Here is a 26911-nt window from a genome sequence, read left to right on the forward strand (position 1 = left end):
CCGGGCCACAGGGCGACGCTACCGGCGCGGCCGCGCCGCTCCTGGCGACTCTATGGTTTAGGGGCGGGGCTTGCGCTGCTGGAAGCGGAAGTGAATGGGGCGCATCCGGTGTGGCGGCGCGGCCGCGACCGGTGCTGGGATCCGTGAGCGGGCCCGGGGTCCTGGGTCAGGAGTTCCTCAGGGGGCTTGGGGTCCCTGAGCGGGCCGGGGCATCCCGGCGGTGCCAGGATGTCGATGTCACACCTGTACGGCACGGACGGAGACGATGGCGTGGAGATGGAGAGCTTCGAGGTGTCGGACTGGGACCTGCAGAACGAATTCAACCCGCACCGGCAGCGACACCGCCAGACCAAGGAGGAGGCCACCTACGGCGTGTGGGCCGAGCGCGACTCGGACGAGGAGCGGCCCAGCTTCGGAGGGAAGCGGTACGGCCGGGCTGGGACTCCCGGCCCGCTCAGGGACCCCAGGAACTGCCCCGGCTGCGGAGCTCCCCCTTTCCCTGGATATTATTTCCCCCGCTCCCTGGATATTATTCCCCCCCTTTCCCTGGATATTATCCCCCCCGTTCCCTGGATATTATCCCCCCCGTTCCCTGGATATTATCCCCCCCGTTTTCTGGATATTATCCCCCCCGTTCCCTGGATATTATTCCCCTCCGTTCCCTGGGTGTTTCCCGGCTGTGGACACCTGTGGTTGCGTTTGAGGGTGCCAGGAGGTGGGAAGAGATGAGAATCTTGACTCCATGTTTCAGAAGGCTGATTTATTATATTATGATATTACCTGGATATTATCCCCCCCGTTCCCTGGATATTATCCCCCCCGTTCCCTGGATATTATCCCCCCCGTTCCCTGGATATTATCCCCCCCGTTCCCTGGATATTATCCCCCCCGTTCCCTGGATATTATCCCCCCCGTTCCCTGGATATTATCCCCCCCGTTCCCTGGATATTATCCCCCCCGTTCCCTGGATATTATCCCCCCCGTTCCCTGGATATTATCCCCCCCGTTTTCTGGATATTATCCCCCCCGTTCCCTGGATATTATTCCCCTCCGTTCCCTGGGTGTTTCCCGGCTGTGGACACCTGTGGTTGCGTTTGAGGGTGCCAGGAGGTGGGAAGAGATGAGAATCTTGACTCCATGTTTCAGAAGGCTGATTTATTATATTATGATATTATATTATATTAAAATTCTATACTAAAAACTATACTAAAAGCATAGAGAGAAAGGATCAATCAGAAGGCTGGAGAGAAGAGGAGAGGAATGATAACAAAAGCTCACGACTCTCAGAGTCCAACGCAGCTGCATCTTTGATTATTAAGTAGAAACAACTCACAGGAACTAATCCAAGATGCACCTGTTGGTAAACAATGTCCAGACCACATTCCACAGCCATCAGATAGTTAATTGTTTACATTTCTTTTCTGGGGCTTCTCAGCTAGAATAGGAGAAAAATCCTAGCAAAGGATTTTTCATAAGATGTCATGGCTACAGACACCCCCCCGAGCAGCCCATCCCTGCCCTCGGGACCCCCTCACCTGCAGAGATTTTCCCTGTGCTCACTCCCTGCAGCACAGGGGGGAGGATGAGGATTGCCTGGCAAAAGCAGGGTTAAGCAGCTGGACAGCCTTTACTGTCCCATTTTTGAGGGGTGTAAGGCACAGCAGCCCCCAGGAATGAGCAGAATTCCCTCTGGTTTTGCAGCTCCAGGGATTACTCGGCCCCCGTGAGCTTTGTGAGTGCTGGGCTGAGGAAGGCGGCCGCCGAGGAGCTCTCGGATGAGGACTCAGATGATGATGAGAAGCCTGTGAAGCAGGAGGAGATTCCCAAGGAGTTTGTGCCCAAGAAGTTAAAAACAGTGAGTTCTCCAGGAAATTTACTGTGCTCTGTTTTATGTTCATGAAACTCTGGCTGTGGTTGAGGGCAATGAGACTGTAATAGGGCACTAAAAAAGGGAGGAATATTAAACCAGAGACCCAAGTGTGTCAGTAAGGGAAGTGTTTGCTCTGGATTTTGTATCACTGATACAAATACATTGATAAAACAAAAGTCAGGATAATAAATCATTGGTATAACTGTACATTGATATAATAACTGTGTGTCCTTGGGAATCAGTCCTTTCATTTTTCTCAATATTCCTTTTGGTCAGTGGAGGTTTAAAGAAGAGAATTCCTGTGGTTTCCTGCCTTTCAGAGACTTTGTTTTTCTGCTTTCACAGAACAGACAAATCCGTTATGTTATAGATTAAAATTCAAACCCTTCTTTTCAATTAAAACCAGAAAGAATCAGGAATCAGCTTCACCTAAATCTGGTGGTGGACCCTGAAAACTGTCAGGTTGTCAGCCAGAATTTTTTCAGGATTTTCCTTTCCCATCTGAGGAATTTCAGGAATCTCCACAGGAAGCACTAGCAAGGTTCCAGTGAGCTGGGCAGAGTGGGAAGAACCTTCTGAGGGGAATTTTGCACACCTTGGTTATTTGGAGCCTCAGGGCTGCAGGTTTTTGCATGTTTGTTTTTGACAGGGTGGAAATTTCAAACCCAGCCAGAAAGGCTTCGTAGGGGGCTCCAAGTCCTTCGTGGATTTTGGCAGCTGGGAGAGACACACTAAAGGAATTGGGCAGAAGCTTCTCCAGAAGATGGGATATGTCCCTGGAAGGGGTCTGGGGAAGAATGCTCAAGGTACTGTCAGTGTGTTTGGTGGTTTATTATTATTAATTGGGAATTTGGGGGAGAGGTTGGATTCCTTAAAGAACTGCCAGCTCCAGGTGGTTTAAACTTCCTTCTTGTTTTCCTGCCAGTGATCCAGGTCCTGTGGTGAGAGTCAGGGGTGTTCAAACTGACCTGTGGTCATTTACAAGAGAAAAAGAGCAAGAAGAAAGGCAGTAAATTCCAAAGAGGGTCATCCCAGAGGAAAGGAGATGCTGTGTTACGTGGCAGAATAAACAGGCAGTGGAATGTGGCTGGGAGCAAGGCTGTGCTTTGGCAGTTTGGTGTGTGCTGGGATGAAGTGATTTCACAGGGAATTGGTGATCTTGGAAATGCCACAGCGCTGGAGGCAGTGCCAGGGAGGGTGTTGGTGCTGAGCTGTAACTCACAGGGAAAGCCTGGCTGTTCAGCTCTCTCCCAGCACACAAACTGCTCCTGCTGACCCCATTCCCATCCTGCCAGGAATCATCAATCCCATCGAGGCCAAGCAGAGGAAAGGCAAAGGTGCTGTGGGCGCTTATGGCTCCGAGAGGACCACGCAGTCCTTGCAGGACTTTCCTGTGGTGGACTCAGAAGAGGAAACTGAGGAGGTATTTCTGGGGTTCTTGCTGTTTCCCTGCTCTGCTGTGTGTACAAAATTCAGTTTTCTTAATTTCTGTGTCAGAGAAAACTGTTTGGGCTCATTTTAGATAAGAAGCCAAACACTGAGCACACTGATTTTGTTTAGACAGATCTTCCTTGTCACTACATTGTTCTTTGTTGTTTCTGGCTCACTCTATTTCAGTAGCTTTGCTAGAATCCCTCCTTTGAGGAGTCCCCCACATAAATAGCCTTTGTCTTTTGTTTAAATTAAAAAAAAAAAAAAAGACCAGGAACATCCTGTTCATTTAATCCATAGGGTGGGTGACTGCCCCACAGCATCCAAGCTGGTTTGGCAAGAGCTTTTCTACTTCCCATTTATTTCCTGTACAAATTCGTCATTGACCTGATGGTTATTCTCCTGTAAAAAAGAGGCAGATTTGAGGTGTGACAAAGAGCAGCCACCTCAATTCTGCTGTTTTTGTCCAGGAATTTCAGAAGGAGCTCAGCCAGTGGCGGAAGGACCCGAATGGAGGCAAGAAAAAGCCCAAGTACAGCTACAAAACAGTGGAAGAGCTGAAAGCCAAGGGCAGGATCAGCAAGCAGCTTGCAGCCCCTCAGAAGGAGCTGTCCCAGGTCAAGGTGAGGTTGATAAGCCAAGAGGTGACCCCTGAGGAACAGTTTGGGCTCTTTGGTGTCACCAGCACATTTTAGGCACTGGTAACCTCAGTAAAGCCAGTCGTAGGAGCTGCCTGTGCAGCCTCATGGAGCTCATCCCTGAGCCATGTAATAGCTCTGGATGTGAGTGTGTGTAGAGGGTTAATTGCAATTTAAGTTTAATTGTTTCACATTTGTCATAATAAACATTCACCCACTTCTATAAGCACAGTTGTCCTTTTTGGGATCGTTTGAACAATCTTCTACCTCAAAGAGACAGTAAGGGATTTGTCTGCTGTGCACTCAATAAAATTATTAATCTGAAATTAAAGTATCTTTACAAAATTGTAGAAGTTCTAAGTGCAGTAACTAATGGCAAGATCACTGCTTGTAGAATCATTCAGTGAAACTGGGATGAGATGAGGAGATTCTTCTGGTTCTGATTCCAGATTGTCTCTTATTTGTTCTGACTTCTTGTGTCTGGAGAAGGCCATTGTGGAGGCCATCCCCTTGTTCAAATACAGTATACATTAGCAGCCTCCTGGAGTAATTAAGGTCCTTGGAAATCTCCAGATTTCAGTTTGGACTCAGGGCTTTTCTCCTTTTTTGAAGCTGAGAGTTTTTTGTTAGAGAATTTGTTTTGTGTGCTGGCAGGTGATTGACATGACGGGCCGGGAGCAGAAGGTTTATTACAGCTACAGCCAGATCAGCCACAAGCACAACATCCCAGATGACAGCCCCCAGCAGCCCCTGGGCAAGGACTCCAAGCCCCAGGGCTTTGCCCTGCCCGAGCTGGAGCACAACCTGCAGCTGCTCATCGACATCACGGAGCAGGAGATCATCCAGAGCGACCGGCAGCTGCAGTACGAGAGGGACATGGTGGTCAACCTCAGCCACGAGATCCAGAAGATGGCTGAGGTGCTGTCCCACGAGGAGAAGGCCATCAGCAACCTCAGCAAGGTGCTGGACATGGTGGAGGAGTGTGAGCGGCGGATGCAGCCGGGCTGTGAGAACCCTCTGACCCTGGATGAGTGTGCAAAGATCTTTGAGACCCTGCAGGACAAGTACTACGAGGAGTACAGGATGTCAGACAGGGTGGACCTGGCAGTGGCCATAGTTTATCCTCTCATGAAGGAATACTTCAAGAACTGGGATCCTCTCAAGGTGTGTGTTGGTTTGAGTTATCTGCAGTTCTCACTTGATGGCTCCAGTAATCTTTATTACTTTGTCCCAAGTGTGGTCTAGTGGGAGGTGACCCTGCCCATGGCAAGGGGTGGAATGAGATGAGCTTTAAGGTCTCTTCAAATCCAAACCAGTCTGGGATTCTAGGATTCTAAATTCCTGATCAGTCTGGAGAAAAAGAAAAGAGACAAAATGAAACTCTGTACTGTCCCCACTCTCAGACATTTGCTGGGTAAAAATTTAGGAGTTTGTTAGGCGAAAACCAATCTCTTTTATAAGTGTTGGGATGAAAAATTTGATGAAAAATGTCTAGCTGTTGTTTTTTAGCAGAAGCAGGAGAGGTTTATCTGTCAGGTATCAGAGATGCACAGTCTGTTCTCAGTGGCATTTAGGCTGGGATAGAGTGGCTCTCTCTGTACACCTGCAAAAGTTCAGACTGTCCTATTCTCTCCCTGGAGGTGTATTAATACTGTAAGGTGGGGTTTTTCTCTGGCAGGACTTTACTAAAAGTCATTTAAGAAATGATGGACGTAGCACTCGGTGCTCTGGGCTGGTGACAAGGTGGGGAGGGGTCACAGGTTGGGCTCAGTGGTCTGGGAGTTCTTTTCCAAGTTGAGTGATTGTGGGATTCTGGAATTAGGACTGCAAGCTCCTGGCTTGCTGTGAGAGGAGGTGAAAAGGCTGGCTCTGCTCAGCACACCCTCAGCCTGCTCTGTGCAGATCCCAGCTGGAATTAATGGGAAAGGATATGGACCATTTGTGCCTTGTCATTCCCAGGACTGTACATATGGCACAGAGATCATAGCCAAGTGGAAGAACCTTCTGGAAAACGATCAGCTGTTATCCCACAGTGGGCAAGACCTGTCAACAGATGCTTTCCACAGGTAAAGAACAAATGATCTGTACTTTGTGCAGCATCTTCCTGTGCTGCTTCCTCGGGGATGGAAAAGAGCAGATACAAGGGAGCTTTTCCTGAGGATTCCCTTGCTGGGCCTGTTAACATCCAGTTTGCAGCTATAGAAAAGAAGCAGCTTTAACTAAAAGCTCCCATTTGGCTTATTTAGGCCCAGGCTGTAGCTTTGAGCTTCACTTTGATTTATTTGGGGTTTCTTGCCAGATTGATGTGGGAGATCTGGATGCCATATGTCAGGAACATCGTGGCGCGGTGGCAGCCGAGGAACTGTGGATCCATGGTGGATTTCTTGGATAGCTGGGTGAACGTTGTCCCTGTGTGGATACTGGATAACATTCTGGATCAGCTCATCTTCCCCAAGCTGCAGAAGGAGGTGAGAGAAGAGGGCAGGGGAGAGCAAAGCCATGCTCTGAACCAGTGTTTGAATTCCAGCTGGAACTCCCAGACACCTATGTGCAGCCTCTGCCAATGGATTGAGGAGCCGGGGAAGCTCTTTGTGCTTCAAAAAAACTTGCTGCTGGTGGCTGGATTTATTTAATCTTTGCTGTTGTGCCCCAAGGTGGAGAGCTGGAATCCTCTGACGGACACAGTGCCGATCCACTCGTGGATCCACCCCTGGCTGCCGTTGATGCAGGCGCGCCTGGAGCCGCTGTATTCGCCCATCCGCAACAAGCTGGCCAACGCCCTGCAGAAGTGGCACCCCAGCGACTCCTCTGCCAAGCTCATCCTTCAGCCCTGGAAGGATGTGTTCACTCCTGGCTCCTGGGAGGCTTTCATGGTCAAGAACATCGTGCCTAAACTCGGTGAGACAATAGTGCTGGCAGTGGCACCTTCACCCTTGCTAATGTTGGTGCCGGTGTTACATCAGAGATTGTTGTTCGTGAGGTTAGACCAAGTTTGCCTCTGATGTTCTGCCAGTCCTGTGCAGAGGCAGAAAGATGAGAAGGAATTACTCTGGTTGTTCTCTAGGTTTTCTTCTTATTTTTTATAAATCGTCCATCTCCAGCTGGTAGGAATATCCGAGAACTGTCAGGTAGGACCAGGCTGTAAGATGTCTCTCTGTTACTCTTGAATTCCTTGGTTCTAATGTTTCACCACGAGTTTTGTAATGCAAAGAGGCTCAAAGGTTAAAAAATAGTGAAGTGTTTTGTTAAAAAATAGTCAAGTGCTGCAAATTGTAATCACTGAAAGTGGAGCTGCACCATTTTGTGGCAAGATCAGCCAAAGATCCCCACTGTCCTTTAGGATAACAAAAAGGTGCTGCTCAAGTTCTGTGTATTGGTAGTGAAAGACATCAGGGCACTGATAAAACTGAGTGAGGCTCTTTTGTAACTGTCCTTTCCTTTCCCAGGAATGTGTCTGAATGAGCTCATCATCAACCCTCACCAGCAGCACATGGATGCTTTTTACTGGGTGATCGACTGGGAGGGGATGATTTCTGTCTCCAGCCTCGTTGGGCTGCTGGAGAAACACTTCTTCCCAAAGTGGCTGCAGGTGAGACACTGAGGGCTGAGGAAAGAGTTTTGGTTAACTGGGGAGTGTTTCAGTGATTCCTGTCCAGGAATTGCTGAGCTGGGCTGGTTTCCACTCACAGCTCAGTAGTCATTGGAACAGTTCCTGCTTTTACTGGCAGTAATAAACCAAGTGGTAAATTATGCCAGGAGAGATTCAGGTTGGACATCAGGAGGAATTTCCTCATGGAAAGAAAGGGTGGTCAGGCACTGGAGGAGGCTGCCCAGGGAAGTGGTGGAGTTCCCATCCCTGGAGGTGTCTAAGGAGTGCCTGGATGTGGCACTCAGTGCTCTGGGCTGGTTGATAACGGGGTGATTGGTCACACATTGGACTCAATACTCTTGGAGTCTTTTCCATGTTAAATGACTCTGGCATTCTGTGGCAGAGGCCTGTCCTGCACAGACGTCCCTGTGCTGCTTTTGACCTGTCCCTTGCTCCGCAGGTGCTCTGCTCTTGGCTCAGTAACAGCCCCAACTACGAAGAGATCACCAAGTGGTACCTGGGCTGGAAGTCCATGTTCTCAGACCAGGTGCTGGCACATCCCTCCATCAAAGACAAGTTCAACGAAGCCCTTGACATCATGAACCGGGCCGTGTCCTCCAGCGTGGGTAGGTGGCTCGTGGCGGTGGCTCTGCTGCTCTGGGCTGGCAGCACTGGGAGGCTGACTGGGGCATGGCCCTGCTGGCACCATGGCAGGAACTCCCATGAGTGAAAGTCAGTGGGCTCTGCCTTGTTCTGTCCTTAAAGAACATGTCTGAGGTGCTGCTCAATAGTTCTGGGCTGCACTGAAGCAGAAACAGATTTTGGTGGCCATTGAACAACTGATTCTCTTCCAGCCTTGCCCTGTCAGTCAGACATCATCCTTTAGGGCTTGACTTCTAAAACTGTCATTACTGGGTATTTTTTTCTTTATGGTGAGGTGAAGGGAACCAGCAGTTCCCTTCCACATGATTCTCCCTACTACCTAAAAGTGGTAATTGGGAATTCACTGGGAGTTACACTGAATAAAAGAGAAGGGTGTGCCTGAGGGAGCAGCACCGGAAATCCACCCTCTTTCCAAAACTGAGAACTCCCTTTCTGAGCCCAAACTTGAACACCACCCTCCAATTCCTGTCCTGGATGGAGCTGCTTCCCTCTGGCAGCAGCTCAGGACCGTGTTCTCCCCGTTCTCTCCCCAGGTGGGTACATGCAGCCGGGCGCCCGGGAGAACATCGCGTACCTGACGCACACAGAGCGGCGCAAGGACTTCCAGTACGAGGCCATGCAGGAGCGGCGCGAGGCCGAGAACATGGCCCAGCGCGGCATCGGCGCCGCCGCCGGCTCCGTGCCCATGAACTTCAAGGACCTCATCCAGACCAAGGCCGAGGAGCACAACATCGTCTTCATGCCCGTCATCGGGAAGAGGCACGAGGGCAAGCAGCTCTACACCTTCGGCAGGATCGTCATCTACATCGACAGGGGCGTGGTGTTTGTGCAAGGGGAGAAGACCTGGGTGCCCACCTCGCTGCAGAGCCTCATCGACATGGCCAAGTGAGGTCTCTGTGCAAGGGGAGACCAGCCTGGGTGCCCACCTCGCTGCAGAGCCTCATTGACATGGCCAAGTGAGGTCTCTGGGGAAGGGGAGACCCACCTGGGTGCCCACCTCGCTGCAGAGCCTCATTGACATGGCCAAGTGAGGCCCTGCTGGGGACTGAGTCACCAGCCAGGAACAGCTTCTGGGTAACACTTAGAATAAAGTTCCAGGTTTGTAAATAGTGACACTGGAGCTGGATGCCAGGATGGTTTTATTGGAAGAGCTGTTCAGGCAGTGGCAAGAGGATGGAGGGCCAGACTTCCCAACTCAGGAAGCCAGACTAAGGGAGAACAAGTAGCACTGACACTTGTAATTGCCACCTGGGACAGGTTTACCAGCAGGTTAGGAGGGATCACATTCTCTGCTCCAACAGCTCAGTGAGGGCTGACCTAGCTGAGTCCCCTGAGTCTAGTGACAGATGTCACAGCTTGTGCTGGCAGTGAGTTATTGTCCCCACAATATCCCTCACACAGTGGGCTCTTCTTCGCTGCACACAGCCAGGACCTGTCCCAGCTCTATCTGCTGTGGGGCTGCAGTGGTGAAGGAACACTAAGACTTTTTTTCCTGGAGGGAGCCAACCTGGTTGTTCTCAGGACTGATCAAGAGCTGATCTCAGCAGCAAAGATAGCTGGGAGCTTTTTCCAAGCGTGCACAGGGAACCAGACCCAAACACCTCCCTCTACAAACCCCTCTGATAATTTCCCCTTCCTGATGCTTTGCAATGTGTGTAGGACATGCAAAGGCCTTGAATTGTTATGGAAGGGGAGGGAATCAAAGGGCAATCACTGCAGTGGGAATGGCTCCCAAGGCAGGTTTTGGTGGAATTAGTTTGCTGTGGTTCAGTGAGTATAAATCAAAGCTCAGCTTTACTTTTTTATTAAACAAAATACAAAAAACGTCCCATCACCTCAGCATTCAGGTGCTGCTAGTTTGTACAGAGCCTGATGCCACAGTTGCTCCTTGAGCTCTATCTTAGCTGCACAGAAGCTTCCATGGGAAGAGATGTGGATCCCAGCCCTGCCACCACAGGGATGGTCAGGACTTGGCAGTAGCTTCCTCCCCCTTCCTGATGATCTCCAGGTCCTCACAATCTTGGTACAGCGGCTCCTCCATGAAGTCCCAGACCTCAGGGGAGAGCTCCTGCAGTTTATCCAAGGGAAACCAGTGCACAGAGGTGTCATTGAAGGTGTCCAGGTAGCGGGGGTGACTGGGGAGTGCCACTTCCTCCACTCCTTTCAAGACCTAAAGATCATTTGGGGAAAAAGTTACAATGCAGCAGCCCCTTCCTGCAAAGCTGAGCCAGTGAGGATGAGAATGCTGTTACATTACCCTCAGCCCCTGTGTGCAGGATGTTCTGCAGATGTTCAACAATCCTAAAGTGATTAGCTTTTATATTACAGTGTCTAGGAAAAAGGTTTTGAAAATAACCCCCTCTTCTTTCCAATGGCAGTTCATTTCCATTTTCATTAAAAGGTGTGTTGTCAACATGAAACTGTTAAACTGTTGCCTCATACCTTTGCTATGTAAGAATAATCTCTCTCCAAGATTCTGGACAGCAATCTGCAGTAACAGAAGATGTCCACGTTAGACATTACATTCCCGTGGATTTAGACAGGTTTTCTGCATGGGGGTGGGAACAGAGGAGGGGGAGAGGACTCATGACTGAAAACTTTACGGCAACGAAAATGCGCAAAACAGGGAAATTCCTGACTGAGGCAATAAAAATAAAGTGGGGGATAGAGAAAAGGAAATCAGGGAGGCACTAGAGCCTGTCCGGGCTGTGCCCTGACCTCTCCTCGATTCCTCGGAAGCTGTTCCCGATGATGACCAGCTTGGAGAGCGCCGCTGGGCTCCAGTTGCTCCACAGCAGGTTGTTGTACAGGGCCTTCCCGCAGTGCACCATGTAGAACAGCGTGGCCGCGCCCTCGATGCCGTGTTTCCCCTCCTGCCCGGGAACCACCGAGCCCGTCACGGCCGAGCCCTGTCCGCGGGCCCCCGCGGTCCGACCCGGGGATCTCCTCACCTCATTCTCCGGGAGCAGGCACAGCCCCAGCGCTCGCAGCGCCGCCGCCTCCCGCGCCGAGAAGGCCGGGTCGAACACCGCACAGCGGGCGGGCGGCACCTGCGGGGACAGGGCGGCGTGAGCGGGGAGCGGCCCGCTGCTGCCCCCGCTGCTCCCCCCGGTGCCGGTGCTCACCCGCAGCTCGTCCAGCAGCAGCAGCAGGAACGCGAGCTGGTAGCGGGCGGCGGGGCAGCGCCCGAACCGGCCCAGCCCGTAGCACACGCAGCGGGCGGGCGGCTCCGCGCCCAGCGGGGCCCGCACGGCTCCTGCGGGCGGCGGGGTCAGCGCGGCGGAGCCGGGGCTCGCTGTCCCCGCTGTCCCGCACCCCCCGCTCCCCGCACTCACCGGCGCTCGCCGCCCAGAAGCCGGAGCTCAGCAGATCGTCCCTGCGGGGAGAGCGCGGCGTTAGCGGGGCCCGGCGGGGAGAGAACACACACGGACCGGGGCCGGGCACTCACCGCGCCTCTCGCAGCCGCCGCAGCACCGCTTCGGTTCCGGGGCCGCCTTCCCCTTCCTCCTCATCATCCTCCTCCTCCTCCTCGCCCCGGCCCCGCCGCCGCCGCCGCCGGGCGCGCCCCGCTCGCCACCCTCCCGCCGCCGCCGCCATGCGCGCGGTCACGTGCGCGGTCACGGGACCGGGGGCGCGCCCGGAACCGGCGGCGGGAGCGAGCGGGGCGATCCCGGAGCATCCCGGAACCGCGCGGAGCATCCCCGAGCCGCCGCAGCCTCCCGCAGCCATGTCCCGCCCCGCCGCGCCCGGCCCCGCGCCATGGTGAGCCCCTTCCCCGCGCCGAGCCCGGGAAACACCTCCGGCCCTTCGCTGATTGCTGTCCCCGGTCGTGGGTGAGCTCTGGCAGCCCCCGGGGCTCAGCAGCTCGGTCCCGGGCCGTGGGTCCCTGCAGGGCCGCGGAGCGGATCCAGCCCCCCGCTCCCGGCCCGGCAGCAGCGCGGCTTCCTCGGCGCCACCTCTGAGGTCAGCCTGTGCTCCAGAGCTGGGCTGCTCCTGCGGGAAAACTCCCGCACGAAGCTCGTTCCGAGCTTGTGCTGACTGACGGGAAAGAATGGAAAGTGTTACTGAATACGTGCGTTCGAGAAATTATAGTTTCTCACACAGAATTCGAGAAATTGTGAGCAGAATGATATCACATCGTCAGAGGGACTCTGCTGTCTCCTGCTCCTCGGGAGCTCTTGGGTGCAGGCAGCACCCGGGAGCTGCTTGAGATGCACATGGATAATAATTCTCGATAATTATAATAATTATTGTACTCTCTTAATTATGATTATCCCGTCTGCTGAAGGTGCAATATCTCACAAATCCACTTTCTTTCCAGTTCTCCTTCCAGGTGTCTGAGAGTTGGAGTTATAGAACCTGTTTTAAACTCACAGAAGTGGTCAAATTTAGTCATGAGGGACCTTTTTGGTGCTACTTTTGGGTGTAAAGTCGGTGTGATTGTGCAAAGAATCATGTCTCTCCATTTACAATAACTTTTTGTTGCTCTTCTGAAGAAATAGAAAGGAGAGGGAGAAGGGTAACAGCTTTCAAATACACAATCATTTCTGCCAATGTTTTTTAGGTGGAATTACTTTTTCCTTTATGATGGCTCAAAAGTGAAGGAGGAAGGGGATCCTACAAGTGCTGGCATCTGTTATTTTTACCCTCCCCAGGTAATGTCTGCTGTATTACCTGTAAAGGGTTGCTGATGATTCTGGGTCAGGAGGGGTCGGGCTTCCAGGTGATTTGGATTAATCCTTACTTAGTAGTCACAAAAGTTTTAAGAAATTTTTTTTGAGAAATCTCAATTATCAGTTAACTCCAGGTGGAGCAGGGCTGGGCTTTCAGGGCACAGCAGTGGGGTTAAACTCTGCTCCCTCCCTCAGGAATGGGCCAGCACAGCCCAGCTCTGTCCTGGTGATGTCAATAAACACACATGAGGGATGAAAGTTCCTCTCGGAACTTTCCATAAGCCCCAGGCCCTTGTGCTGCCTGGAAAAACAATCCAATTATTTTTCTCCCAGAAATTTGCCTGTTCTACTGCGTTTGATTTATAGAATCCTAGAGTTGTTAAGCTTGGAATAAAATCAAGTCCAGCCATGAGCCCAGCACCCTCTTCACCACTAAACCTTGTCCCCAAGTGCCACACCCACACATTTTCTGAACACTTACAGGGATGGTGACTCCACCACTGCCCTGGGCAGCCTGTGCCAATTCCTGACAGCCCTTTCTGCAAATTGAGTTGAAATGATAATGACTTTTTATTTATACCTAAAAACAGCAGTGATTTTTTTTTTTTTCCGAGTTCTTTTAATGGGAAGTTAAAGCCTTGTCTCCCTGGCAGACCATCCCGGAGCAGCAGGAGCTGCTGTGTGGGCAGATGGCCGGGGTTGTTCGCTGCCTCACCGAGATCTCCGGGGCCCCTCCCAGCCTCGTCCGCCTCAGGAAGCTCAAGTTTGCCGTGGTGGTGGATGGAGACTTTCTGTGGGTGAGTGCAGGAGCTCCGGAGCAGTCACACAGTGAAAACAGCCAGGGGCTGAAGGGTGGATCAGACAATGAGGGTTTATTTGTCAGGGTGTGGGCTGCGCCCAGGGATTGCTGGGGAGGGTCCTTGCAGTGCACAGATTTCATTTCATTCATAACTTAAATTCTGTTTTCTGAGGCCTGGCAGTCGCTTCAGCTTCCTGCAGGAACATTTCAAGTACCTCAATTCTGTGCCCACGCCCAAAGGGATTTCTTAAGATGCTCCTGGCTGGAAACAGAATCCCAAAATCCCAGACTGGTTTGGGTTGGAAGGGACCTTAAAGCTCATCCAGTTCCACCCCCTGCCAGGGGCACCTTCCACTGTCCCAGTCCAACCTGGACATTTCCAGGAATGGGGCATAACAGGATTCCATGTGCTGCAGTTTGTAAGGACACAGCCACTGTTTGATAGTCTGATTGCTCTTTCCTTCCAGCCCTCCAGAGCTTTGTCAGTGTCCACAGATATTTAGAATATAAAGAGCAGTGTGTGGCAGTTGTGACAAAAGTGCCCCAAACCATCCCCTGGGAACTGGGCTGAGGCCAGTCAGCCCCATTTAATTGGCACTGCTGCTTCTGTTTCAGCAATTCAAAAACTAGATGGAGCATCACCACAATATAAATAATGAGTTAATTAGAATATTTTGAAGTACTTAGTTTCAGGAAAATGTTCTTAGCTATTAAAGCACCAAGTTAGGTCATCTAACGTGGGAAGGGAGCGTGTCTGAAGCGCTGCATTTCTGGTATTTATTTATCCTGACTGTGCCAGGGCTTTTGTGTGGGTATGTTTGCATTTCCTTTTCCTGTGACTGTGATTCCAAGGGGTGTCTGCCTGCACAGAGCTGCCTGTCCTTGTGTGAAAGCGATGAGAGCTGTTCTCACTTGTCGTGCCCGAGTTCTGTCACACAACCTTCTCCATCCCTGCTGTGTCTGCTGCAGGTTCTGGGCTGTGCTGTGGAGCTGCCTGACGTGAGCTGCCGGCGGCTCCTGGAGCAGCTCATCGGCCTCTTCACCTTCTACCACGGCCCCGTGCGTGGTGCATACACGGTAACCAGGGACTGGGGGCATGGGGATAGGGTAATGAGGGACTGGGACATGGTAACCAGGGACTGGGGGCATGGGGACAGGGTGACAAGAGACTGGGACATGGTAATGAGGGACTGGGGGCATGGGGACAGAGTAACGAGAGATTGGGACATGACAATGAGAGACCTGGTAATGAGGGGCTGGGGACACAGTAACTTTTGGGGAGATTTAAACACTTCCCATGCTGTCCCAGCTCTGCAGCGTTCCCTTGTGTTGCCTTCCTCCTGCCAAGGGTCACACATCCAAGAAGTGGGACCTGGAAAAGTGAGCAGGTCATCCCTGCCATTGCTCCAAGGTCCTGTGGGGCTCTGCTGAGCCTTTCCCAGATGTTCACCCTAATGAGGGACTGGGACATGGTAACCAGGGACTGGGGGCATGGGGACAGGGTAATGAGGGACTGGGACATGGTAACCAGGGACTGGGGGCATGGGGACACGGTAATGAGGGACTGGGACATGGTAACCAGGGACTGGGGACATGGGGACAGGGTGACAAGAGGCTGGGACATGGTAATGAGGGACTGAGGATGTGGGGACAAGGTAATGAGACTGGGGCATGGTTACAAGGGACTGGGCATGTGGTGATTGGGGACATGGTAGCAAGAGACTGGGACGTTGTAGCAAGGGACTGGGGACATGGGGACACTGTAACAAGAGACTGGGACATGGTAACAAGGGACTGGGGATGTGGGGACATGGTGACAAGAGACTGGGACATGGTAAGGAGGGACTGGGGACATGGAGACACAGTAATGAGAGATTGGGACATGACAATGAGAGACCTGGTAATGAGGGGCTGGGGACACAGTAACTTTTGGGGAGATTTAAACACTTCCCATGCTGTCCCAGCTCTGCAGCGTTCCCTTGTGTTGCCTTCCTCCTGCCAAGGGTCACACATCCAAGAAGTGGGACCTGGAAAAGTGAGCAGGTCATCCCTGCCATCGCTCCAAGGTCCTGTGGGGCTCTGCTGAGCCTTTCCCAGATGTTCACCCTAAAGAGGTTCCCCTCAGTATTGTCTCCCACCTTTTCCTGACCTTATCCTGGCAGGCCCTGTCCCACACGGATTGCATCTCCCGTCTTGAGTGCAGGAACACTTTGCAGTGACAGTGTTTGTGGGGGTTTTGTCACCCACAGGTGTTTTCCCAGGAGGAGCTGAGCAGGGAGTGGGACAGGTACATTGAACACATCCAAAAAAACACCAGTGACCTCCACAGGATTTTCAATTCTCTCTGGCATCTGGACAAAACCAAGGTAAGAGCCTGTCCTCTGCAGTGCCCCAGTGCCACTGTGTTTGTTTATTTGCTGCTTGGAGCTTTCCCAAGATTCTGTGGCCTCACTGCCCTGGTTCTCCCTGCCCAGGTGGATCCCCTGCTTTTGCTGAAGGCAGCTCTCATCCTACAGACGTGCCAGCGCTCTCCCCATGTCCTGGCAGGCTGCATCCTCTACAAAGGCTTGTAAGTAACCATGTGTTTGTTCCCTGGAGGGTTAAATCCACCCCTTTCCAGGGCTTGGATCCTGGAGTGCATCCAGGGAGCAGAGCAAGGGCTCAAAGGCTGATCTTGGTTGTTGGCAAAACCATCAGAGGTTCAGGCCAGGCCTCCCCTGGCTGTCTGTGGGTCACTGACACTGAGTGGTTCATGGAATTGTGGGATCCTGCAATGGCTTGGATTGGAAGGGATCTTAAATCCCATCCTGTTCCACCCCCTGCCATGGGCAAGGACACCTTCCACTATCCCAGGTTGTTCCAAACCTCATCCAGCCTGGTCTTGGATGCTTCCAGGGATTCAAGGGCAGCCACAGCTTCTCCGGGCATCCTGTGCCAAGGCCTCACCACCTCATGGGAAGAATTCCTTCCTAATGTCCCATCTAACCCTGGCCTGTGGCAGTTTTGAATCCATTGCCTCCCTGTCCTGTCACTCCAGGCCCCTGTGAACAGTCTCTCCAAGGTTATCAGTGCTCGTCACCATGAGGGAGTTCGAGACTTGGCTTTTAGTAGAAATCTGCTGGTTTTGGTACTCAGCAGGATGTGAGCACTGAATTTCTGAGGCTTTTTAGGGGGAAGTCACCCAGGAAAAGGGAGATGAGTGGAAGTTGTGCTTTCCCAGCAGCGTTCCCTCTGCAGGTGTGCAGTTCAGTACAGGTGTGTCCGTGTGTCCCTGGGTTTGTCTGACCTGCTGGCCAGGACCACTGTCTGTACTGACAGGAGGTGTGCAGGGGGATGAGCCAGGATTCCCCACAAGAAATTCCAGCTTCCTTCAACCAAAGATGACTGAATGACTTCAAGGAAAGCCTCCAAGGTGGCCCTGAAAGACAGGAGGTGGGGAATTCCGAGAATTCCTTGGCAGCAGTGCTCAAGTGCCATTTTTCTTTGGCATGAACTGTTCCAGTGACACCTTTTACAGGCGCTGGAAATGTGCCACAGGGAGAGCATCTGCCAGAGAGTGACCTCATAGCTGCAGGCAGGACACTGGAGTGAGTCACTGCAGCACCTGAGAGTGAAGGGACCTGGACATTTGACCTGAGAAGGGACTTGGGAGCCTTGTCCTGCACCAGGGTGTGTCACCTTGTGTCTCTGGTCTGTCTGGTGGAGACATTTTGTCACCAGATGTCATCAGAGTTGTCTGAACTGATGATCTCTGAGTTCCCTCCCAAGCCAAACCGTTCTGTGTTTCTCTGACTTTGCTTTGTCCTTTCAGGATTGTGAGCACCCAGCTGCCACCTCCACTCACTGCCAAAGTCCTCCTGCAGGGCAGCCAGTCCCCAGGCCAGGTATGGTACTGAGCACATTCCCTGCAAGCAGATTCCTGTAAGGATGGTGGTGTGGGAGCTCTTGTCACACAGATCTGGGATGTGTCACCATGGGGAAGGACAAATATTGGTGATGATGCTTAAAGCTTTTATTGGTTATGATTTAAAAAGGTTCCAAGACTTCTGCACTAGGAATTAGCTTTTTTTTTTCAGTCTTTAACTTACTGAATTCCTGAGTTCTCATGTATGTGGTGTTTTGACTTGCTTTTTACACAAGTTTTGCTATTTTCTGGGAAATCCATCAAATGAGTGTGTGACAAACAGCAGTTTTCATTTGCTTTAAAACTTGCCAAAAGTTAGTATGTGTGTAATCAAGATGTTCTGTAAAAAAGCCATCAGTATGCAGATATGGAGGCAACCTTTGCTGTTCTTCTGCTTGAATGAAGGGAGTTTCTGTGCCCTGAGCAGGTGGTGATGATAAATCTGGGCTCTGTCCTGAATTTTAGGTGTATTTTGGTTCTTGGGAAGCTCCCCTTGGCTTTGAGAGCTCCCTAAGGACCAAAACCCTTCCCAGCACTGAACAATTTCAGCATTTGCTGGGGGGGTGGTGTGGGGTTTGCTGCGGCCTTGGGGGACTGGGAGGGTGACAGAGGTGTCCTGGTGTCCATGATCCATGCACAGAGCTGATTTTTGGCTTGTGTTGCAGAGTGAGCCTGGAGCTGAGGAGCTGCAAGAGCCTGGTGAGCATCCAGCTGCATCCTTTGGGCTGCCTTCCCTGCATGGGAGCACGAGCTGGTTCTCTGGGATTCACACCCAAGCCGAGCTGGGTGCTGGAGTAGCTCCAAAATATCCCAGAGGGTGTTGCTGCCACCAGCCAGCCTGTGCTGTGTGATCAGAACCAGCTCCTTCTGCTGGGTTTGCTCTTTTGGGTTTGATTCCAGTTCTGCAGATTCCTGCCTTAATTCCAGTTCCCCATGTGGCCACTTGGCCACTGCCAGGCCCTGACAGCAGATGGCTGGTGCTTGCAGTCCAAACCTCCAGCCATCCCCTCTCAGCATCAGTGTGGAGATGATCTGCCAGGATGGAAACACTGAGGAGAAATTTAACTGTGTCAGGCATGAAGGGAATGAGCAGGATGGGAAAATGCTGGGAGGGTGGGAACAGGCTGCCCAGCTCGGCTGGGATGCAGCATCATGGCAGGCCTGCAGCTCCTGCAGAAGCCTTTGGGTTGATGAGGTTTGGTTTGTGTTTTTAAGCTGGGACATGTTTGTTGAATCCTCCCCTGCTCTTGCAGAGCCCCTGCTGCCGCCGGGTGTCCGAGTCCTCCCGGTGTTCCTCACAGCTCAGGAGGTCTCTGCGCTCCGGGACTTTCCCGTGGAGTGGAAGGCCAGGTAGGAAACCATGGCACTGTGTCCCTGTTGCCATTGTCACTGTTTTCCCTGGAACTAAGTCGGGCTCTGTCACTGCCTTTGGAGCAGCCTGAGGCCCCTCAGGCTGGGCAGAATTCCCGTGTCCATATCCCTGCTGTAAGCAGCCTGGAGCAGAGCTGCTTCCCCAGACCAGCTGTGATCTCTTGTCCCTCAGCTCACAGCATTGCTTTGTGGACAAGGCAGGGACATTCCCAGGAGCCTGCAGTGTAGGATTCCCAGGTTTTCACCTGTGTTAGACCTCAACCCATCCTTTTCCTAGTTCTCTTTGTAGCAGGGGATGGATCAGCCATTGATCAGTGATCAGCCATTGATCAGTGTCAGGAGCCAGTGGGGTTAGCAGCTATGGGATAACTCCACACAGATCCTGCTCAGTGTTTCATCCACTTGTCACCTCCCACTAGGTCACCCATGTCCCCAGCAGGCCCCAGAGGAGAAGAGAGTGCTCCCTGCTCCCAGGCAGTTCCAGAATCAACAGGAGCCCATGAAAACCAAGCCTTGGATGGAATCTCTGTGCAGAAGTCCCGTGAGGACCCTTCAGCCATACCTGCCCCAGGAGATGCTGTGCAGTTGGGCAGCCCTGCAAGTCCTCTGATAGACTTTTCTGGCATGGGAGCCAGCACAAGGAATTCTCCAGCTGCAAACCTGAGTGGAGCAGGCAGTGAAAACTCAGAGCTCAGCAGGAAAACATCCTTCCCCTCAGAGAGTGACACACAGCAGCTCCCAAGCCCTTCCTCACTCCAGACTGAATGTTCTTGGACTACAGGTCCATACCTGGAAGGCTTTTCCTTTCCCAACCCTTACTCCTGGGAGCAGGAGAGCCAGGACAAGACGGAATCCCTTGCAGATTCTGATGTTGGCCGCTGTGCTTCCCAAAATTCCCTTTCAGTCAGCCGCAGTCCAGCTGTTCCCTCTTCTGCCCAGGAGCTGAGCAGAAGAAAATCCAGTGAGCAGGACAAGCCATGGACTGTGAGCCAGGAGCATGTGTCTGGAGGGAGTGACAGCACAGCTGGTGACCACGGGTGGGGCTTGGATTGTCCAGGCACTGCTGGACACACACAGCTCCTCAGCAGGAGGCAGCCACACGTCCCAGAGCTTCAGCAGGCTCTGCCCAGTGCCCCTGCAAGGGACAGACCATGTCCCAGCAGCAGGGAAGGCAGCTGGGACAGGCTGGGTGGCAGAGAGGGTGAGCCAGCCCAGCTGAGCCTCTACGTTCACTGCATCCAGGGCTTGGTGCTGTCGCTGCTGGCTGAGGAGCAGCTGCGCCGGGACCGCAGCGCCGTGGAGGACGTGGTGAGTGGGAAAGCTCTGCCCCACTGCAGCTGCACTGGTGGGGAGCACAGGGCTCACAGCTGAGCAGGGAGTGTTGAATCGTGCTCCCCGTGCCTCCATCACCTGCTCCGAGCTGTGCCGGGCTCGGCAGCCGCGGCTGCGTGGGAGCTGTCGGAGCTGAGCGGAGCGGGGACAGCCGCGTCTCACAGGCGGCTCCCGGTGCTGCTGTTGTCTGGCACTGCCGGCACCGGAGCAGAGCGTGGGGGTGTGCCAGACACCCGCGGGCTGCCAGGGGCCTGTGCTGGAGCTGGGATTCGCTGGGGATCCCCGTCAGTTCGGTGCTTTTTGGGAAGGGCGGTTGGTTGTGTTAAAGGCCCAGCATGCACGTCACCGCCTCTCCCTTGGGGAGCACCGCAGACGCAGCAGGTCCCAGGGAGGTTCCCTTGGCTCTGGGAGCCTCCAGGCTGCTCCCTGGGGATGCCATGTGGGCACTGCACCCAGGTAACACCAGAGCAATCCCAAATCTCCCCGTGGTGGGATTTGGGTGCCGAGACTCCTCAGTGAGCAGAGTTAACGGGGCTGCAGGGGCAAGATGTGCTGGCCCCCCATCTTTCCTGGGAAGCATCAGCTGCAGAGCTGCTGCGTGGCCTCTGCCTCCCTACCAGGAGCTGAGTCAAAGCTGCAGAGCCCTGTTTGATATGCCAGTTGCCATAGGAACAACCTAATTTCCTTCCCCAGCCAGACTGGAAGGTGGAGGGAAGCTCAGACTAATGCAGAGCCTCAAGGTTGCTCCTTCCCCTCGGAGCTGTGGGACACCTGGGGCCCCGGGAGCTGGGGAATGTCTGCTCTGCACAGCAGGGCTGATGTGCCTGGCTTGGGATTCTGCCAAATCAGCTGAGCCCAGAGGTGCAGCTGGGCCCCTTTGCACCAGACATGGCACTTTGTCCCCTTTCTCCTCGTCTGGAACAGCAGGGGGGACACAGGCAGGTGGGAATTGTCACGTTGGAGAGCGGAATCCCTATTGCACAGGGATTGCACAGTTCATCTTCCTTGATGTCTTGCCCTGGCGCTGACAAGCTCTCATTCCATTCAGGTTCCTCTTTTCCCAAATATCTGCTTCCATCTCACGTACCCTTGTTTTGGATCTCACCAAAACTGCACTGTCACACAGCTTGGAATTCAGCTGTGGCTGGGCTCTTCTGCTGCACCCTCCTGTGGGTGCAGGTGTGTTATCCCTCGGGAGAGGTGCCCTGCACCTCCCATTGTCCCAGGAGGAGGGGCAATGTCTGAGGAGCTGCAGCTGGGCTCTGCTGCTGGTGGATTTGAGGCACAACCCCAGCTTGTCTGTCCCTTTGTTTATCTGTAGGTTAAAAATGACCCTCAGCTCTCAGGGATGTCAAAGCTTAGTTATAATTAATGTTTTTTTGAATGCTTTGAGGCCCCCAAATGACACCAAAGAAGGGTAAAATATGCTACTTGTGCAGCTGTGAACCTCTGGGAGGGCGGGTTCTATCCCAGACTTTCCCTGTGGAGTGGGAGGCTCTTGGCCTCGCCTCCTGCTTCTCTTTAGGTCTTATCCCTTCATTTCACTGCACAGAAAGGAAAATCTGTGCCATGACAGGGGTCAAGGATAGGCCAGGCACTGCCGTCCTGCTGAAAAAAAGCTTGATCCTCTCCCCAGTAGGGGAAAGCGCATTGGCAGGATGAGGATTATGGAGTTAATCTTCCCAGGAGTGGTGGAGGACCCCTGCCTGTGCCCTGCCTGTGCCCAGGGAGCCTCAGCATGATCAGGGCCTCTAGGCTACTGAAAATCCATCCAGGATATCAGCTTGGTATTCATTCAGTGCTTTGTTGTGTGTGTTTGTGCTGCCCGGTGTAAGCAAAGGAATGTCCCTTGCTGGGGTTGTAAATCATGTGAAATGAGCCCTGAAGAGTAATGGTTGATGGTAAATTAATGGGGCCTTGCATTTTCCTGTAATTAGTAGCATCAGGTGGCTTAATGGCTGATTTTCAGGTTGGAGGGCCCTTTTCTGGGTCGTGCAACCTCAGACTGGTTTGGGTTGGGAGGGACCTTAAAGCCCATCCCATTCCAACCCCTGCCATGGGCAGGGACAGCTCCCACTGGACCAGGTTTTCCAGAGCCCCATTACTGCCTTGGGAGCTCTGTGACTTGTCTGCTTCCCTCCATGCCAAAATTTCCCAGCCATTTTAGGTGGGAGCCTGGACAGTAGAGCGAGGAAGGGTCTGGTCCTTCTGTCACCTGAACTCCTTCCAGAACCTCCTTGAAGCCCAGGTGGGGCACAGGTGAGGCTCTGAGCTTTTCCTTTCCCTCTTCCTGCAGTACCACAGCAGCCTGGCCTCCCTAAATGGCCTCGAGGTTCACCTGAGAGAGACCCTGCCCAAGGACTCCTCGGCCTCAGCCAGGACCAGCTACAGCTTCACACACTATGACTGTGTCCAGAATGTCCTCACGGGTGAGCCTTCTTCTTCTGGGCCTGCAGGAAGAAGCAATGAGGAGAATGGGGTTTATGGGAGCCTTTTCTCATGCCTCAGACACCATTTCTCAGCAGAGCTCCCACCACAGAGTCCAGATCAAAGGCCCTGTTGGGGGAGCTTTGTCTGCTGGCATTGAGGCTGTCCCCAGCCTGTTCTGCAGCTGTCCAGGGTGTGTGGTGAGCTCCAGGGCCTTTTCCTGCTCAGGGAACAGGGGTACACTGCAGGGTGGGTTTTTAACCCCCTCTCTCCTGTTGTGCAGCCAACTAGGGTGGGTTTTTAACCCCCTCTCTCCTGTTGTGCAGCCAACTTGCCCCACACCCCCGGGCCCCTGGACCGGCACTTCCTGAGGGCAGCCACACTCATCCACTCCGACTTCAGCCAGCTCCCCTCGGCCTCAGAGGTGATCATCAGGTAAGGGGTGCTCACAACCCTCCTGTCCCAGGCTGTCACAGAAGGGCAGAACCCCTCTCCAAGGCTGGCTGGGTTTTGACCAGGTTGTCACCACACCCAAGGACCAGTCACATTGCTTTATTCCCTAAGTTTGCTTTGATTTGTGGGCTTCTGGATGTTGAGAGGCTGCAGTGGCACCAGGGGGGTGGACTGAGGGCACAGCTGAGTGGTGCCATGGCTTGGATTAAGATGCAACACTGACACAATTGCCAGTTCCTGGCACCGTAAGGTTCTAAGACGCAGTTTTAAATTTAGCTGTTCCTAATAAATTTGTGTCTCGGCAGAGAGCCAAAGGCACCCAGAATTGGCAACCTAGATATTGTTTTCTTGCACAGCTTGTTGGGTTGGAAACACACTGTGATGTGCATGGCAAACTCAATTGTGATGCACCAGCCAGGATGGTCTTATCACAGCTAGAGCCCTTCCCAAAACCCAGAGCTTTTCCTGACATCCAGAGCCCTTTCCCAGGCCATGGCTGAAGTGGACACCCCTTTCCTCAGCTGAGCTGGGAGTGCACAGATTCCACCCACCTGGTCCTGCTTGTTTGTCCAAAACATGATGAAATAAAGATGCTCCTGGGAATTACACAGTAACTCTGGCACCGCTTGCCAAGGGAATGTGAATCACACACGTCAGTGCTGGAGAATTCCTTGTTTAGCATGAGCTTCACTGGCTCCTTAAATCCAATCCTAAACTGGCTGGCTAAGCTGGCATGTTCCCTGTTACCCCGAAAAAAGAAACTCCATGTGTGAATCAGCCTGAGTAACAAGATGACTAAAACTGCTTTCTTTTATGGAGAGTTGTCACAGAAGGGTGTCAGCAAACATAGCAGTTGCTGCTTTCCTCCTTCGAGGAGGAATACAGGGTCCTTGGCTTTGCTCCCTGCCAGCCCTCCTGCAGGGAATACTTTGAGAGGGGGGATTCTTAGTCTTAATTAATGTTTTTAATCACAGCTTTGGTGGTGACTGAATTTGACTCTTGTCTGAGCTTCATCACACCTGTGAGCGAACACGTGGTTCCTGTGCCAGGTGCTGTGCTGGGATTTGGTTGTGGCCAGCAGCAGTGGGAGAGGAGGAATGTCAGGCACGAGGAGTGTTCCAGGCTCATGGTGTGCTAGGCTGGGCTGGCAGCAAGGGGAATCTTTGGAGTGTGGCCACACATAGAATCCCAGAGTCATTAAGTTTGGAAAAGCCCTCCCAGACCATCGTGTCCAGCCTGTGGCCAATCTGCCAGCCCTCCTGCAGGGAATACTTTGAGAGGGGGGATTCTTAGTCTTAATTAATGTTTTTAATCACAGCTTTGGTGGTGACTGAATTTGACTCTTGTCTGAGCTTCATCACACCTGTGAGCGAACACGTGGTTCCTGTGCCAGGTGCTGTGCTGGGATTTGGTTGTGGCCAGCAGCAGTGGGAGAGGAGGAATGTCAGGCACGAGGAGTGTTCCAGGCTCATGGTGTGCTAGGCTGGGCTGGCAGCAAGGGGAATCTTTGGAGTGTGGCCACACACAGAATCCCGGAGTCATTAAGTTTGGAAAAGCCCTCCCAGACCATCGTGTCCAGCCTCTGGCCAATCCCCACCTTGTCACCCAGTCCAGAGCACTGAGCTGGACTCAGTCACAGTTGGACTTGATGGTCTTGGAGGTCTTTCCCAAACTAAATGATTTTGTGATATCTCACTTTCCCTTTTAAGGATGCCAGGACCCTTTAGAAGGAGGATCTGGTTCTCTGTGGCCTTCAGGGGTTTGGTGCCTATTCAGCTCCATGCTGAGACACCTGAAAGTCCTTCCCAAAACTTGGGAGCCCAGTGCCCAGCTGTGAATCTTGCCCAAAGCTGTCAGTCTGACCCCTACCTCTCCCTTCCCCTCCAGGAACGCCTCCACAGCCGTGTATGCCTGCCGGAATCCTGTCCAGGAGACCTATTTCCAGCAGCTGGGAGCTCCACTCCGCAACTCAGGCGTCCCCAACCCACACGACAGCGCCTTCAGCCTGCCCAGCAAGGCCAAGCAGAAGCTGCTGAAGCATGGGGTGAACCTGCTGTGAGCTGCTGTGCTCAGACAACGGCTCAGCCCTGTGCAGTGTTCATCTCCAGTAAGGAAAATCTCAGCTGTTTATGCCCACAGAGGCACGAGGCCCTGCCCTGCCTCTGTGGAGTCTCCAGCCTGCCTGGCCCTGAGCAAGGGACACTCCTTGCCCTGTCCTGCAGCACGTTTTGGGCTGATGCAGGTGTCACTGACAGCATTTACCAAAGACTGAGGACAGAACACAGCATCTCGAGGCTCTTGGTTTACATGGACTTCACAGGGACTCTCTTGGTGCTCTGCAGACACCCCACGTGCCTTGATCTGAGGTAAAACCTCACCTTGCCCTGAGTTACACAGCCCCTGGGCACTGCTGGCTTTCAGAGATGTCACTTAGCCACTGTCTGTGCCTGCACTTGCCCTGGTCAGACTTTGGCTTTATTTCTGTCCCTTAATCCATGGGAATGATCCTTCCATGACGTTGTGCCTTACCTTGGTTAGCAGTGCCTGCCTGTTGTCACACGGGAGCAGAACAAGAGCTGCAGAGCTCACAATCCCCCTTTGGGTGCTCCCAGGTGGTTTTATGCCACAGGCGACTCAGAAGGGATGTCCCTGTCCCTCTACACCTCCCTGGTCAGTGATGGTCCAGCCCAGCCCTGCCCTCCTTGTGCAGCCTCCCAGGGGCTGGCTGGTGGTGGTGGTGGTGTGAGTGTCCCTCAGCCTGTGCTCCCTCCTGCTGCAGGACCTCACTTCACTGCTCTGTTTGCCCACACTCTGCAGACCCCAGAGTTGCCTCTTAGCTGATGGGACCAAAGAGGTTTTGTATCCCCTCAGCAGCTGTCCCCTTTCTGCTCTGACAGTGTCCCCAGTCAGTGGTGGCTGGGGAGGCCCTTGGTGGTGGCTGCTTAGACTGAGGGTTGGATAGCTGTGTTTGGCTGGGCTTGGAACCTGCTGCTGGTGCAGACACACCCCTCAGTGTGACTGGAAATAAAGGAGTCTCCAAGGCTCATCCCAGCACTGTGTCAGCAGCCAGAGTCACGTTGTTGTCATGTTTGTGCTTCCTGGTGTGATGGGCTGGGCTGTGGGAGCTGTTCCCTGTTTACCTCCTCCAAGGGTGGTTCCTGCAGTGCTGGGGTTGAACAGGCAGAGCCTGTTGGTTCAGTCAGTCCTGCAGAGCAGCTGCTTGGAAGCTTCCTGATGGATAGCTGTGTGACTGGTGTCACCAAGAGATGCTGAACAGAGACATGAATGTGGGGAGGTGCTGAGCAGGCTCGTGCTAGAATCAGAGCTGGGCATGGGAAGGTCACCACTGCCACAGCTTCTGCTCCCACTCCAGCACAGACAGTTCCCAAGGTCACTCTGCCATTCAAGGCCTGCTCTGCAGACATTGCTGGGAAGTTCAGAGGACTCCAGAGGAGTGGCTGGGCACAGATGCCACTTGGCTGGCAGCCCTGGCAGCTGAGGAGGTGTTTCAGCAGGAGCAGAGTCATATGGCACTGCTCCCATCCTGGGCATGAAAGGACTGCCAGGAGCCTGTTGGCAGCGTAGGAGTGAAAACTCCCTGGGAAGCCTGAGCTGGAGTCACCCTGGTGATCTCCTGTTTCAGTGGCATCCATGTGGAAGATGGCACAAGGTAAGGTGCTGCTTCCCTGATGACTTCCCGGCACAAATCCACTGGGTGATGGACAAACTACTCTGGTTCTGGAGGGAGCTCAGGGAATATT

At 53.1% G+C, this 26911-nt stretch overlaps 3 protein-coding genes across 3 annotated transcripts; 2 read left to right on the forward strand and 1 right to left on the reverse strand.

Annotated features, from left to right (window-relative positions):
• The first annotated feature begins 82 nt into the window (after positions 1–82).
• Positions 83–9304, forward strand: TFIP11 (tuftelin interacting protein 11). The gene is made up of 12 exons (XM_041488353.1): positions 83–425; positions 1702–1855; positions 2520–2676; positions 3166–3293; positions 3772–3924; positions 4594–5103; positions 5899–6005; positions 6239–6407; positions 6594–6837; positions 7386–7528; positions 7989–8154; positions 8725–9304. The coding sequence occupies exons 1-12, from the start codon at positions 229–231 to the stop codon at positions 9078–9080; spliced, it is 2484 nt and encodes an 827-aa protein (XP_041344287.1). The 5' UTR covers positions 83–228; the 3' UTR covers positions 9081–9304.
• Positions 9305–9979: 675 nt separating this feature from the next.
• On the reverse strand, positions 9980–11788 carry SRRD (SRR1 domain containing). The gene is made up of 7 exons (XM_041488363.1): positions 11640–11788; positions 11527–11567; positions 11317–11447; positions 11143–11241; positions 10910–11064; positions 10634–10679; positions 9980–10361 (listed from the first exon to the last, which is right to left on the reverse strand). The coding sequence occupies exons 1-7, from the start codon at positions 11786–11788 to the stop codon at positions 10155–10157; spliced, it is 828 nt and encodes a 275-aa protein (XP_041344297.1). The 3' UTR covers positions 9980–10154.
• HPS4 (HPS4 biogenesis of lysosomal organelles complex 3 subunit 2) lies at positions 11759–26196 on the forward strand. The gene is made up of 13 exons (XM_041488354.1): positions 11759–11953; positions 12756–12846; positions 13518–13661; positions 14633–14740; positions 15913–16029; positions 16138–16232; positions 17475–17547; positions 18233–18266; positions 18821–18917; positions 19358–20246; positions 22567–22699; positions 23024–23132; positions 25038–26196. Exons 1-13 carry the CDS (start codon positions 11787–11789, stop codon positions 25207–25209), a joined length of 2229 nt encoding a protein of 742 aa, XP_041344288.1. The 5' UTR covers positions 11759–11786; the 3' UTR covers positions 25210–26196.
• Positions 26197–26911: the final 715 nt, after the last annotated feature.

The sequence above is a fragment of the Pyrgilauda ruficollis genome, unplaced genomic scaffold (assembly GCF_017590135.1).
Source record: "Pyrgilauda ruficollis isolate IOZ18807 unplaced genomic scaffold, ASM1759013v1 scaffold9, whole genome shotgun sequence".
NCBI lineage: Eukaryota > Metazoa > Chordata > Aves > Passeriformes > Passeridae > Pyrgilauda > Pyrgilauda ruficollis.

Excerpts from the sequence above, each read along its gene's own strand:
- SRRD (XM_041488363.1), bottom strand. The coding sequence starts at position 11,788 with ATGGCGGCGGCGGCGGGAGGGTGGCGAGCGGGGCGCGCCCGGCGGCGG. Across the intron at positions 10,680-10,909 it reads TTCCGAGGAATCGAGGAGAG|ATTGCTGTCCAGAATCTTGG; the intron begins GTCAGGGCACAG and ends CTGTTACTGCAG. Across the intron at positions 10,362-10,633 it reads ATTATTCTTACATAGCAAAG|GTCTTGAAAGGAGTGGAGGA; the intron begins GTATGAGGCAAC and ends AATGATCTTTAG.
- HPS4 (XM_041488354.1), top strand. The coding sequence starts at position 11,787 with ATGCGCGCGGTCACGTGCGCGGTCACGGGACCGGGGGCGCGCCCGGAA. Across the intron at positions 16,030-16,137 it reads GGCATCTGGACAAAACCAAG|GTGGATCCCCTGCTTTTGCT; the intron begins GTAAGAGCCTGT and ends CTCCCTGCCCAG. Across the intron at positions 23,133-25,037 it reads GCCTCAGAGGTGATCATCAG|GAACGCCTCCACAGCCGTGT; the intron begins GTAAGGGGTGCT and ends CTTCCCCTCCAG.
- TFIP11 (XM_041488353.1), top strand. The coding sequence starts at position 229 with ATGTCGATGTCACACCTGTACGGCACGGACGGAGACGATGGCGTGGAG. Across the intron at positions 6,408-6,593 it reads TCCCCAAGCTGCAGAAGGAG|GTGGAGAGCTGGAATCCTCT; the intron begins GTGAGAGAAGAG and ends TTGTGCCCCAAG. Across the intron at positions 8,155-8,724 it reads GGCCGTGTCCTCCAGCGTGG|GTGGGTACATGCAGCCGGGC; the intron begins GTAGGTGGCTCG and ends TTCTCTCCCCAG.